The sequence below is a fragment of the Netta rufina genome (genome assembly GCF_964035555.1).
Source record: "Netta rufina genome assembly, chromosome: 1".
NCBI classification, from domain to species: domain Eukaryota; kingdom Metazoa; phylum Chordata; class Aves; order Anseriformes; family Anatidae; genus Netta; species Netta rufina.
Window position 1 is genome coordinate 193,449,875 of NC_140123.1, and position 13,567 is coordinate 193,463,441.

Below are 13,567 nucleotides of genomic sequence, written 5' to 3' on the forward strand. Positions count from 1 at the left end.
TGGTAACTGTTACCTGATAATATGAGAAAGGAATTAATATGGACAAGGATACCTAGTATTCAGTTACAGTTCAGGGATATTATATTTTTTTTTGAGAAGGCCTTCTAGAAAAGACTGTTACTATTTTTCTCCTGTGGCAAATATCCTAGGAGTAATATTTCCTAAGGTCCTTTGGGGGTAAAATCAAGTTTCATTTCTCCATGTAACAATGGATGAGGAAAGAGCTGACCCGACTCAAACCTCAGAGTTCCAACTGGCAGAATTGTCTGTGGGAGCAAGTCAACATTATACCTGTGGTGTTTTGTTTTGTTTTATTATTAAAGTGGTTTATCCCATTCCTAAACAAAACAGGTGTCTATGCCCTTATTTCTTGAATAAACAGAAATATCAGGATTACAATTTTAGTCTAATCTTAATATTTTTGTTAGTGTTCATTTACAGTTTGAGAAGAATTACTAAAGCATTTTCCTGATGATATCAGTTGGTCATGGTCTTCTGATCAGTTCTTAGTTTGGGGACGCTTTTCCATATTACCCATCATGACAAATTTCTTCTTTAGGTAGAGATAAAATAGCCACTTTTTAAAAGTTAGCTGTAATGTAATTGCAATCATCAGACTGTTTCCTATATTTGCTTTATAATCGGTATTTTTTCTACATTGTTGACCAAAGGAGTTTGATTCAGAGTGTTCTTATTAAATTTCTCTTTCCATGCCCAGATGGCCATGAAATACTTTTGCACTTGACAAACCCCGAAAAGGGGACTTCATTCAAAATGCATTTTTGGTGAACTTTAGGCATAGGTAGTAGAAAAATATTTTGTTGGTAAATAGCATTTGAGAATAACATGCTTAAAAAATAAATAAAATGAGTTTTACTGTGGATGTAATTAAGCAAATAGATCAGTGCATGTTGCAGGGTTGGCAGATCAGAAGTAGAAACATCCTTCTGTATTAAGCTGAATTGTCTGAAGTACTTCTTTTTTATTTGGTGTTCCATTATATAATTAACATGCAATACAAAACAATCTCACGAGTGTGAATTCAAGCTAAAACTGCTTTCCTTTTGTGACTACCTGAAAGGAAATTATTACTAGCTATTACCTAGGGTGCTTCTCATCACACTGAGGGCTCTGAATCTTAACTTTTAAACATCTTTAGTTCCTTGATCTTTATGTGCTGATGTTTGTGGATTAAAACCTACAAGTACTAGCACTTTACAGAACAAGAAACAATTGAAGTGAAAACTTGTAAGAGAAGAGGGCATGAGAGAGATCCTTTAGTTGTTTCCATAGTTAGACAACTCATGAAGTAAGGTGGTTTGATCATCCTGCATGAGCTAGGTGAAAGAAGCAACTACAGTGATAAGGGTGAGGGTTTGTAAAGGAAAAATTACGAAGTAAATAAAACAAGGGAAGGGGAAATACTCAGTAGACTGTATAGTACTGTGCTTGTAATACATGAGATTTTTATATTAGTGAAATATTGATGTAGCACACAAGTTCAGCTGGATCAAGTTTGAAATTGTAAGAACATTTTACTTTTTGAAGGAAATGAAACAGCGGCTAGAAACTGTAGGATGTTGAACTGTTGCTTAGAAATGCAGCACTGGTTTGTTCTCCATCATGAAAGCTAAGGTCCTTGCTGAGCTGTGTCTGGCTGAGTCTGGAACAGTCTTGGAGAAAGGCTTTGCAATTGTATTTAAATGTCTATTCATCTGCCCTGTTTACAGTTAAAGTTACTTTAAATGAAAGTATCTTTTTTTTTTTTTTTTTTTTTTTTTTTTTTTTTTTTAGGGAGATGGCACTTCAGTGGTTTTTGAATTGCTGATGGCTTTGATATAGCTTCAGGCAAAAGTCCATGAAGAGTTAAGAGTGTGCATGGTGTTTAGCTTCATGCCACCACTCCTTGCCCTCCACTGATTTTTATCTCTGATAACAAGTTTGTCCGAAGAAGAAGCCGTACTCATGAGTATGAGTACTCATACAGGAGTAGAGCTGGAGAGAAGGAAGAGAATGTAGAGTCTACATTATTGAAACATGTCTATAGAGGTGTATGCATGGCTAAAACTTGCTCTCGATTGTTTATTTTGTAGGACTTTCTGCACATGCCCATGTGGAACTTCCTTATTACTCCAAATTTCTTCTAATTGCTGCATACCTTGCCTCCTACAATCCTGTTAGGACAGATAAGAGGTTCTTTCTTAAGGTAATGGATTTTTTTTCTGTGCTGTATATTGTGTTCCTTTGTAGTGGTTCTCCTGGTTTAAAATTCTTTAACTGTTCCTTTTCAGCTATCTTTCCGTGTGTAGTTCATCCAAAGTTTTTTGGTGGATCACATCATCGTTGATAACAATCACTAAATGCTTAAAGGGCAAGTGTCCTTTTATCTCAAAACGTGTAACACCGATATAGTACAAGTGTTGTGCTTTCTATTTGTAAGTTGATATAGCTCATGGGCCAAACTTCATTTTCTGTTAATAAATAAATTAAAAAATTGTCTTTTGACAAAATACAGGCTTGAAGATTTATCTCAGAAAGGTGAGCAGTTGTTTTTTTAAGCATTTTTACCAACTGCAGGGTTTTAGGCATTAATACAGTACATATCAATATGTGTCTATATATAAATATATGGTATTCATGGCAGATGGGGTGAGTGAATAAAATAAAAAGAGATTTTTCTTTAAGGATATGCTTTTTTTTTTTCCTCGAAGAAAACTTGTAAAAGCATGTTTTGCTTATTAGTATAAATAAATTTCATGCTTCTGGTCTGATCCTACAGTGAAAGCTGTAGATGTTTCACCTTTCTGTCTGGTCCTTTCTTTAGAAGGGTGGAGGATTACTTGTAATAAGTGCTGATTGACAAATTTTCCTTATGGGCAACTTTTGTTCTTTCCAAGCAATTTCTTGGTAAGAGATGTGTTTGCTAAACAAATGTTTTTGGCCAGATTTTTTCACATCAGCCTTAGAACTCAGACAGGAAAGCCTACAAGTTAAGTGAAGCGTGTTATCAAAAGTGCTGCATCTTGCTTGCTTGTGTTCACTGAAAAACATTCTCAATTTAATTTTTCCCATCTCCTTTTTTAGCATCTCTGAAGTTGGTTTCCACTCTTGCAAATGAACTCTCCTGAACTTATGTACATTTGTGTACAGCAAATGCAACGTGAACTTCTAAAGTTTTTGAAGTGGGGACTGTGTAGGCATTTCAAGCACTGATATTAAGTATTTTTCCCAAGAATTGGTAAAACAGGAGAAGCGACTGTTCCTGCCACATGTATCATCTGATAGCAATTAGCACTTCATCAGGTGCTGAGGCAAAGTTCAGAAATAGCTGCATCTCAAAGTGCAACAAATAACACTTCAGGGGAAGTCTTCAAGTTGAGTGTTCTTGAGTCATGCAGGCTGTGAAAATAGAATAGGGTTTTGTGTCAGGGTTGTAATGAGATTGCAAGTAGATTACAGAAACATATCTTCTGGAGTAGTTAATTAAGGACTGCCAGAAAGCAAAAGGGATGCAAACAAAAGGATGGTCATTGAGCTGCTAACCTGCTCTGCTTGTATAGGTGCTAGGATATATGGCAGCTAAAGACAGAGTTATGATTTATTGCAGTCTGGAATAATAACAGCATGATAAAGCAGTGAAGTAGTAATTGGCAAGGATGGCATTAGTATTGTGAAGATTCAAAAGCTGTGTGCAGATTAAATGAAAAGTAAGTTGTTTTTTAAAATATCCTGTAAAAAAAAAAAAAGCAATCTAAACAGATTATTTTATCGATTTAATAGAAAACAGGACTAAAAATTAACTGAAAATCAGCTTTGAGTTTCATGTTTTGTTGTCCTTGCACAGGGTACCTGCTCAGTTGGTTTGAAACACCTGTGGTATAACTTAGGCGTACCATATGGAGATCCCAGCATAACTTTTAAAATGAATGAATTGTATGATGTGATCCTTCACTGGCATGCTATGTAACCTCAGGCTTGATCACTTTTCTCTGACATCTCTCTGTTATCACAGCAGCCCTTTTCAAAGGCGTCGTAATTTCTTTTTTTATAAGCAAAATGTAATATGTATTATTTGGATGAGCCAGTATTTTTCTCTTGACATGAACAAGTGCTGAGGTCTATAAATAGGAAGTACGAGATTTTAAACACTAAAATGGAAAAAAAAAAAATGGGGACATCTTTTTCCTGATTGATTGGGTATTCTAGTATGGTATACTTACTCATACTTATCAAGGTAATAGGTAAGACTAGTAGATAAACTTCTCAGGTGATATTTGGGAAGTAGTGCTTAAATATGTTAAAGAACTGTAACTGCAAGTCTCCACTAACTTTACAACATTTATCCATGTCATCCTTTATTGCCCTGTTTCTCTCTCTTTTTTTTTTTTTTTTTTTTTTTTACCCATCCATTTTATAACATCTTGTTTACTATATTTGTTTTGTTTTGCTCTCACATTTCATCCAAGAACACTTTGTATTATCTTTGGGCAGTCTTTCATTTAAGGGTGCTCCTTTTAAATTGTTTTCTGATTCTTTTTTTCCCCTCTGTTATATTTTCTGTTTGTCCTTTTGCTTCTCTGCCTTGAACTCTCTTGTATTGTATCAATTTACTTCCTGGTTTTCATTCTGCTAGCTTGCATGCCAACGGAATTCTAAAATGGAGGAAATAAAAGATGGAAATTAAAATGAATGTATTTTAAAAATGAAGTAGGCAATGAAAAGGCCATCATTTTTCATTTTTCTCTTTCTAGGAAAGTTTAAATCTGCCTTTTCATGAGATGATTGAGGGCTGGAGGGGGGAGGTAGCATATAAAGTAACATTAAAAATAAATTTTCATTTACCCTTCTCACCAGTCCTAGGTTAGATCAGGAAAAAAAATGCATTTCACCCACAAATATTAGTGTATTGTTTTTGTACCACCTGGGGACATGATGAAGCAAATGGTAAGGCAAGTGTGATTTTTTTAGGGCTTCTGGTAAGAAGGGTTACTGAGTAACACAGGAGAGGTGTAATACAGAAGCTGAACCAGACTAGCATGCTACCATACGTAGTGCACAACTTTTTGTTTACTCTTTTGATTCTGTCATTGCTGTAGAAGAAATAGAAAATCTGCATATCATATTTTCTCTCTTTTTTTTTTTTTTTTTTTTTTTTACAGCATCATGGGAAAATCAAGAAGACCAACTTTATGAAGAAACATGAAAAGGTATGTATGTTATCTTTCCATGCTGAGTTTGGGAACAAAGATTTTCTTTCTGCTGTACTGCTGCTTTTATATTTTGTTTTACCTCATATCCTTTGCTGTAGGAACAAGTGTTGCCTAACATAACTTAGAGGTGTATTTGTTTTATATGATATAAATTACGATGCACAAGTTTTTATTTCATTGGAATCCACTGGAGCAAAAATTTGTCCTCCATAGTTTTATGTATAACTAAATGTACTCAATAAAGGTATTTAAAGGGCATTATACGTGGAGGAGCCAAGTAGCAGAATTGTTCTAAAGGATATTAGAGTAATTGATGATTAGGGGTTTTGAAAATCAAGTCACTTTAATTCCTAGTGATGCAGTAAGATAGAAGGGCTTAAATCTATGTGTTGAGGCTTGGGGACTTTGCACTCCTCTTTGTTGTTTAGGTAGAAAGAATAAAAAAAGTCATTATTCCTTCAGACTATTAACTAAACTTTTCTTGTAGGTAATTACTGTACTTAAATCGATGATGTTTAGTTATTTAGTTAAGCTACACCAGTCTTTACTGAGAGAGCCATGATGTACTAAGAAAGCAAGTACCTGTATGCGTTTTTATAAATGTAATATAAAAACGAAAAGTCAAACTTGAGCACTTGTAAAGTGTTCTTTTTAGACAAATCCCCAAATCAAGAGCAGTGCAGACAGCACTAAATCTGTGCAGAAGCTATTGTTACATCCTTTTCTTCTCTATGCTATGTGGAGTTTGGGTGAAAAATTTGGAACTTTCTTAGCTTAATAATCACGTTTCTGAAGCTGCCTGTAGCCTCTTTCTGCCCCTGTGGGAGACCAGAGTCCTTGGCTATCCAAAGACTTTTTTTTTAATTTTTAAGTTTTCCTGTTTCTGTAGGGGTGCAATTTATACATGTGAAAGCATGTGTTGAAGTAAAGTTAAATCATGTGTCGTAGATATTTATGTATATTTAAGAATTCTTAAGTCTTTGAATACCCATCTTGCACGTGTACACCTTGTGTGTCTTTTCTCTGGCACGTTGACTTCAGAGGACTTTTAGAGCATTTAATTAATTTAAGGATTATTATCTTCTTGAAATACAACCACATCTTAATTAGTTGATAAATCACTTTCAGGAGAGGGGTAGGAGGAATAATTACTGTATCTTAGACCAAGATGTTCTTCCTGCAGCCTCTGCAGGGAAAGTGTTTTGTTTTATTCTCTCTCAGCAACAGGATTTCCAACTTGGATGCTGAGATGGTAACAACTAAAGAGATGGGGACAGCTAGGAATTTAAAAGAAAGGGGAAAATAGAGTTTTACTGAAGGAATACTGAGGTCATGATCACCTTAACTGTACCGTAGAGCTTGTTCTCTTGTGTAGTTGTACATTAAATGCACCTGAACTATACTGTAGAGCTTGTTCTCTTGTATAATTGTTTAAATGCACTTGTATCTGAATTTACTTCTTAGAGCTCAGAAGCGCTTGCATTAATGATGAATTAATTTTCATTTTATTAATGTTCCTTTGGCATCAGAATATGCAGACACAGTCTGTGCCCTGTAGTCTATTTACATTCTCATGTAAACCTGAGGAAAGAAAGGTAAATGAGGGTATAAACAAGATTAAGTCAAAAAGATCAGATTTCAAAGACGACAGATGATCTAATTCTTGCACCCCTTGTATTAAAAATTATTATTACTTTGAAGAGAATTATTACTTTGTAATCCCAGTAAATCAAATGTACTTAACAGAAAGTAGCTGTTGAATTGACTCTGTTATTTTAAACTTAATTAAACTGCATTAATGTGCAAGAAACAGGAATGCGTCATAGGGATTAACCAACAGGACAGAACTTGGTAGCATTTCAGGAGGACTTGGAAGAGCACTGCTTCTGTTTGTGTCTCTTTGTAGTTGACAGGTAAGGACCCTTTCACCATAACAGATGATGGCAGAAAATGTGATTAGGTCAGAGGACAGTCTGTTTTTGAAAAATGTTGAGACATCATACCTGTGATAATGGAGAACAGGATTGCAGGTCCCACAGGGATCTTCTAGACTTATGTTCCTTTTACTGTCCTCAAACTTTTATAAATGTTGCACAGAGACACATTCACACGGATGTATAATCTTGTATATTTTGGTACTATGACTTTACAGTGAAGAGAATTGAAATACATGAATAAAGAACTACATATGCAGTGCTACAAGTAAATGCTCATTTGCTTGTATCTGTCATACTAACTGTGCGGGTGCTAACAAACTTTTGCACATAGAAACTTGTCTACAGTCAGATTTACAGATCAAATTCACCAAACCCTAAGTGGGTGCTGCACCTAAACTATCCCTCCATAGACAGTGCAGAGCTAGTCGATGTGGGCAGTGGTGGAAGTGTGATTCATCTCATGCTAAAGTAGGTTCTATGTTCAGTCAGATGAATGGCACCATAAACTAAATTGATTAGATTTCTACTGGTTATAGTAGGAGCTTAGGAAACCAGTTTGGCTGTACATACATACTTGGCAGGAAGCTAATAGATGAGATAAATCCTTCATTAAAAGTTTAGGTACAGCCAGGCTGGAAATCTTTCTTGATTTTTAACTCTTTGTTCAGTCTAGAGGCTGTACTTTCTGATTAGAAAAAGTAAATCTTGTGAATTCCCCATGAGGGGAAAAAATACCTTTCCCTTGTTGCAGGTAACAGCAGATTTTTATTTTATTTTTTTCGATGGCTGGTATGTAACAATGTTTTTCCAGTTCAGTGACAGGTGAGAGATCTTCCTGTTGAAGCTACTTTCACAGGACTGTGCTTTTACAGGTGTCAGTCTGGCAGAAGATCAGATGTATTGGTGTATTTTTGGTGAAGAATTTGTCTATTGTTTTTCTACGTTAACTTTAAACTAGGATTTGTTTTTTGTTTTTTTTTTAATCAGAATTCCTATCTTACAGCCCAAGATACTTGTGTAACACTTGTATAGTACTTATATAATATATAAAATCATATATAATTCAGAAATACTTCCTGCTCAGAAAAGTGGTAAGTGTAGTTCCATTTTTAAGTATATGATAAAAAGGTTGACAATTCAGCCAACTGAGCTTAAGGACTTTCACCTTTCTGTGCAGGTAATTTAGTTTGGGTTAAGCTTCTACTTTTTAGGGAATACTTTTGATTCATTTTTGTTTGTGATATTTTGGAGTATGAATATGTGGCTTGGAGTTATAGATCTGTGAAAGGCTTAGTTCAGTTAAACAGTGGGAGCGTAAAACTGCACAAGTAACACATGGTGGAATCTATAGGAAAGCCTTTTTAAAAATTAGGCAACTGTATTGCCAAAGATGAAAAGAAGAGAGGGCAGACAGAACTGATTAGATTTCATTGCTGTAATACTTCTTGAAGAGCTTTTCTGAATGTGGAAAGTATCTTTGTTGTGAAGTGATACAAGGGTTCCCTGGGATTTTTGTAAGTACTGTTTTATGCAGTAATTTACCTTAGCATCTTGCAGAAGATTTTTACAAATCTAATTCTTCACTGTGTTCTGTTTGGAGGAATTTCTGAACCATTCCTACTCCTACAGGAATTTATTGCTGCCAAAGAATTCTAATAAAGTGTAGCTTCTAGAAGAAACATTTAATTTTTATCTAACTCTGACTTTTTCAGAAGCAGGTTTTTTAAATCTGAAAATACAAAAGGTAATTGTGTCAAAGCAGAGAGCTGATAATACTAAGAGCAAAAAATCTGGTGAAGCAACTGTATACTAAATGCAGCTTCAGGAATTACTACATGCTGGTTGTGCCTGCTAGATAGTTGGAGAAGTGTACGCATTTTAATTCTTGTATGACATTTCTTGTTGATACTGCAGAATGTGCTTCGCAGAACTGCCATGTTTAGGAGCATAAGGGGGAGGGGATTGTGCGGTTTGTAACTTCAACCATGCCCGCATCCTGACTCAGGGTGCTTTGTTCAAGTGAATTGGTCTTATCTGTCTATATGGTTTCAAGTAAAGTTTTGGTGGTTTGTCTTACTGCTTTCTTTGTTAGCCCAGAGATAGCTTTGGGGACACCTCCTGGATTTCAAAAGCTAAAACATGCATTGGAAATGCTTTTTTGTTTTCTTTTTGAGTGGCTGTGTTTTCCTGATAGCTAATGCCCTGGAAGTGCTGGTGGTATATTTGAGGTGTCCTTTTCTAGAAGCATTTTTAAGCAAGCTATCGCTTGAAATTCCTCTTTAATCCTGGCTGCTTTGCCAGTAAGAATAAATCACTGCACACAACAAGAATGGAAGCTGAATGGCATAGTGGAGAGAGTGAAAATAGCAGAGTGGAGAATGGTGGACATACTCTGGGCACTCAGCACTCTGTGGGCTGTATCTAAAATCCTTTGTCTGGTTTTGCCCACTCCAGTACAAGACAAACTGGAGCAAGTTCAGGGGCTGGAGCACTTGCTCTGTGAGGAGAGGCTGAGGAAAGTATGGTCCTTCAAGTTGGAGAAGGGGACTTGAAAGCAGCCTGCAAGGAGAACATCCAGAAAATACAACACAGCAGTGAATGGCAAGGGAAACGAGAAACATTTGGCATAACCTGAAACAAGATATTTGTACTAGGTATAAGGAAAACATTTTTCCCTATGAGGACAGTGAAGTGAGACTGGTTTTCTGGAGAGGTTGTGCAGTCTGTGTCCTTTAAGGCTTTCAAAATGGGACTAGTGAAGTCCTGATTAACCTGGCCATACCCCAAAGCTGCCCCTGCTCTGAGTAGGAGGGGTTTGAATCAAGACCTCCCAAGGCCCCATTCAACTGGAATTATCTCATGGATAAGTGTCTTGAGGACATAGTGTACACTAAGAAATTAGAGTAGTAAAGGCATTTCCTAGGTAAAACAGTTCAACTTACTGTTTCTAATTTCCTGAACAAAAAATGTTTTCTTTGGTTTTGGTAACAAAATGGTAATAATTTCATTGTGGTATAAAGAAAAATAAATACTAAAATGTTGAAATTAGACAAACATATATATTTTAAAAGTAGCATTTTAAAAAAAAGAAAAAAAGAATAGTTAATGTACCACAGGTGCCTTTCATCCTCAGCCATTCTGTGATTCTGTAGGTTAGTATGAATGGGGTGGAACTCAAGAAGAAATTATTTATTCTGTATTTTCATAGCACTGCTGCATGGTCTGTTGGTATAGATTAAAAGAAGTACTCCATGTGGAGCAGAGAAAAGGGAAAACCAAGTTTTAAAACGTTGCTATTTTTTCTTTCCGATAGATCCTGAATAACTTAATTATGGTCTACTACGGTTTCTATAAGAATTTGTGGTTGTTTCCATAGGGTTTACTTGGTCACTGACTCTTTCAAAGAAGATTTTAAAATGAGTAAATATTCATCCTAAACTCTACCTTCTGGCAGCAGAATGCGCTCCTCTGTTCCTTTAATTATCAGTAAGCATTACAGAATCTCTTGCTCTAGCTGTATTTTTCATATGTGAACTTATTATGTTGTTAGCCTTAACTCTTTTATGTTAATAGCAATGAGGTTTCTTTTCCTTACATCCCTGCACATACTTGCTATCACCACTGTTACTGTACTGATGGTGATTCTGAATCCATTAGGTTAAAAATCTGTGACTATTATTGATTTTTAGATAGGTTCTTACTTTTAGGAAATCTTAAGTAACTTCAGTCTTCTGACACTTGTTTATAGCAAAATTGTACCAGTGATTTCAGCATAGTATTCAGAGGAACAAGTGCATTTCCTGATCCTGCAGCTAATCTCACTTCCTTTAGAAGGAACAAGCTTTAGGTGGAACATAGGGCAAGCAATTGTAATGCCCTTGTGACTACCCATTACTTTCCTTTACTGGAAGGAACTAAAGTAGAAGCTATGATTCAAACCCATGAAAACGAGATCAGACTTGATAGTGGGAAATCAGGTGAGCTCAGTTAAACTGGAAGAGACCTAATCTGTCAAGTACTGTATGTACCGTTATGTTCTCGATGACAAGTCTGTCTATCAAAGAAGTATAATAAGGCATTCAAGACAAGGAACTCTTGTTCTGCACCTGCTGCTTTTTCTATAAAGTCATTTAACCAATATTTTTTGTTTTTGACAAAAATACGATTAGAATTAGTAGTAAAGCACCTCACGTACTATTATGTCTGATGTGAAATTAATGTAATGTAGCCTATTTTGTTTTATAGTATGAGGATTTCTGATTTCCAGCTAGAGTTTATAAGAACCTTATATAACTACCATCAGAACACACAGAAACTAGTCTTCTCTTCCTGTCTCTTCAGCTAAAATGAGTCAAAGCAGATAAGGTGATTCTTAAGCAAACTATTTTCATTATATACTTTTTCAAAATGCAAATGCTAGTAAAACATTTGTCTTCTGTAGAGAAATCACACAAGAATATACTTAAAAGATGCTTGGTTTTATTTTTAGAATCTGCTGTTAGGTGCGATTCTTTGTAGGTGATTATGGATTAGAGACACTAGACAATAGAATAAACCTAAACCTTTACATTTTTTCACTAGCTAGAAATTGTGAGCTTTTAAGAAGTCTTAACACGTATTCCTGTTGATAAACTGAAGAAAATTTGCACCTTGAGAGTGTCATAAAATCTAGTCTTTCCTCTTTAATCCTTAGATTGGACACAGTAATTTAATAGGATGAGTAAATCTATAAATCCAATGACAAGAAATTTGGCATTAGATCCTCTGGTAAAGCTCAAGAATGTTCCCATTTGTTGTGCAGTTTGAACTCTTACCATGTTAAATAGAGCCCTATGTCTGTATATTTGTATTGATTGATAAACATGTATTCAGCATTTTCCATAATACATGCAAAGGCTCTTGTGAATTATAGTGCCTCCTCAGAGAATGAAATGATATAGGAATAACATCTTGTGGTACTCCAGGAAGGATCTATTGGATTAAAAATGCTTGTTTATTTTGCAGACCAGCAATCACCTCCTTGGACCAAAGCCATTTCCCCTGGACAGATTGTTGGCGATATTGTATAGTATTGTGGACAACAGAGTTGCTCCAACCGCAAATATATTTTCCCAGGTGAGTATGTACATACTTGCTTTTATTTCCTTTATATGGTGTTGAATTTTGGAAGAGGTTTTTCGTTGGTGTGTGGAGTTTTTTTTGTGTTTTTTTTTTTTTTTTTGTGTTTTTTTTTTTTTTTTAAGTCACCGTTCTAATGAAATATAATGAAAAAACACATCATTATGTTGTCAAAGGCTGGGGGTAATATTTATCTGTATTAGTAGCTATGAATTTGTGGTTTTATCTGTGTAATGGTCTGAAACCTTCAAATAGCTAACATTTTTCTTGATCGTGGAATATGATCTGTGTTGATTAGTTTGGATTCTCATTGAAGTCTGTTAGCTTACTTACATTACATTTCAATTTAAGTATACAAATGTTCATTACCCTATGTACAAAATTGGTCACCTAATGCATCTTATAGAAGTGTAGTACTCAAGAGAAAGCAGAGGGATGAATAAGGTATTTGAAGGTGAAAGGTGTTTGCTGTGATATATGTATCTTCAGGATGATATTTTTTTTTTTGGACCAAATTTAACTGTCTTGCAGAGGAGAGTCGGTATCACATTTCACTAGATGGCAGTGTAACTGTAGTGTTGAGTGAAATGAGGTAAACCTAGGGTTCTCAAAGCTCTGGGTTTATCAAGTGCAAGTACCAGTTCAGCATAAATAGTTTCCTACTGTCAACTTGGTTCTTAGATCTTTTGTCTGCTTTAGATCTCCCTTTCTATTGCTTTCTTGCTTTCCATTTGTGGTTAACTTTTATTTATAAAAATATTTTCTACCTCTGCTTGTTAAGGCTCAAATTTAATTAAGGATTACTTAAATCTGATGTCTGTTTTCATGTAAAATTCTGGGAAATATGTTCAAGATATCTAAATAAGTTTGCTACTATTTTAATCATCAGTGTTCACACACATTTAAGTTGGCAAAATTCATCTCCCATATTTGTAGAATCAAGAAATACAGGACCTAGTAAAGTATAGTACTGTATTTAAATAATCAGTAGTATGTGAGTATCTGTTGTAAATAGGACTCTAGGTAATGCAGTAGGCAGCTACCTTTTCATGTAATGTTTTTTCTCACTTCTTTAGTTAAAGGTTATTAATGATATAAGGCCTGCAAAATTATTAGACATCAGCCTCAAAATCTGTTAATAAAAACATTTAAGTTTCAAGGAGAGAATTTCAGTTTGGGTGTGTGGTTTATGCAGGGAATATGAAAGGAAACGATATCGACTGGGAACAATAAATAGTAAAATTTACATGCAGGATATTGCGTGTAAGTTACCTTATCTTTGGTTATCAAAATCATCTGAAT

General features: G+C 35.1%; 1 protein-coding gene across 1 annotated transcript in view; it reads left to right on the forward strand.

Annotated features, from left to right (window-relative positions):
• ORC5 (origin recognition complex subunit 5) overlaps positions 1–13,567 on the forward strand; it is a 68,609-nt gene that overhangs the window by 21,181 nt on the left and 33,861 nt on the right. Inside the window, exons 11-13 of the mRNA XM_084294475.1 lie at positions 2,094–2,206; positions 5,160–5,207; positions 12,152–12,262. Of these exons, the coding sequence (XP_084150601.1) occupies positions 2,094–2,206; positions 5,160–5,207; positions 12,152–12,262 (272 nt within the window). The remainder of the gene's footprint in view (positions 1–2,093; positions 2,207–5,159; positions 5,208–12,151; positions 12,263–13,567) is intronic.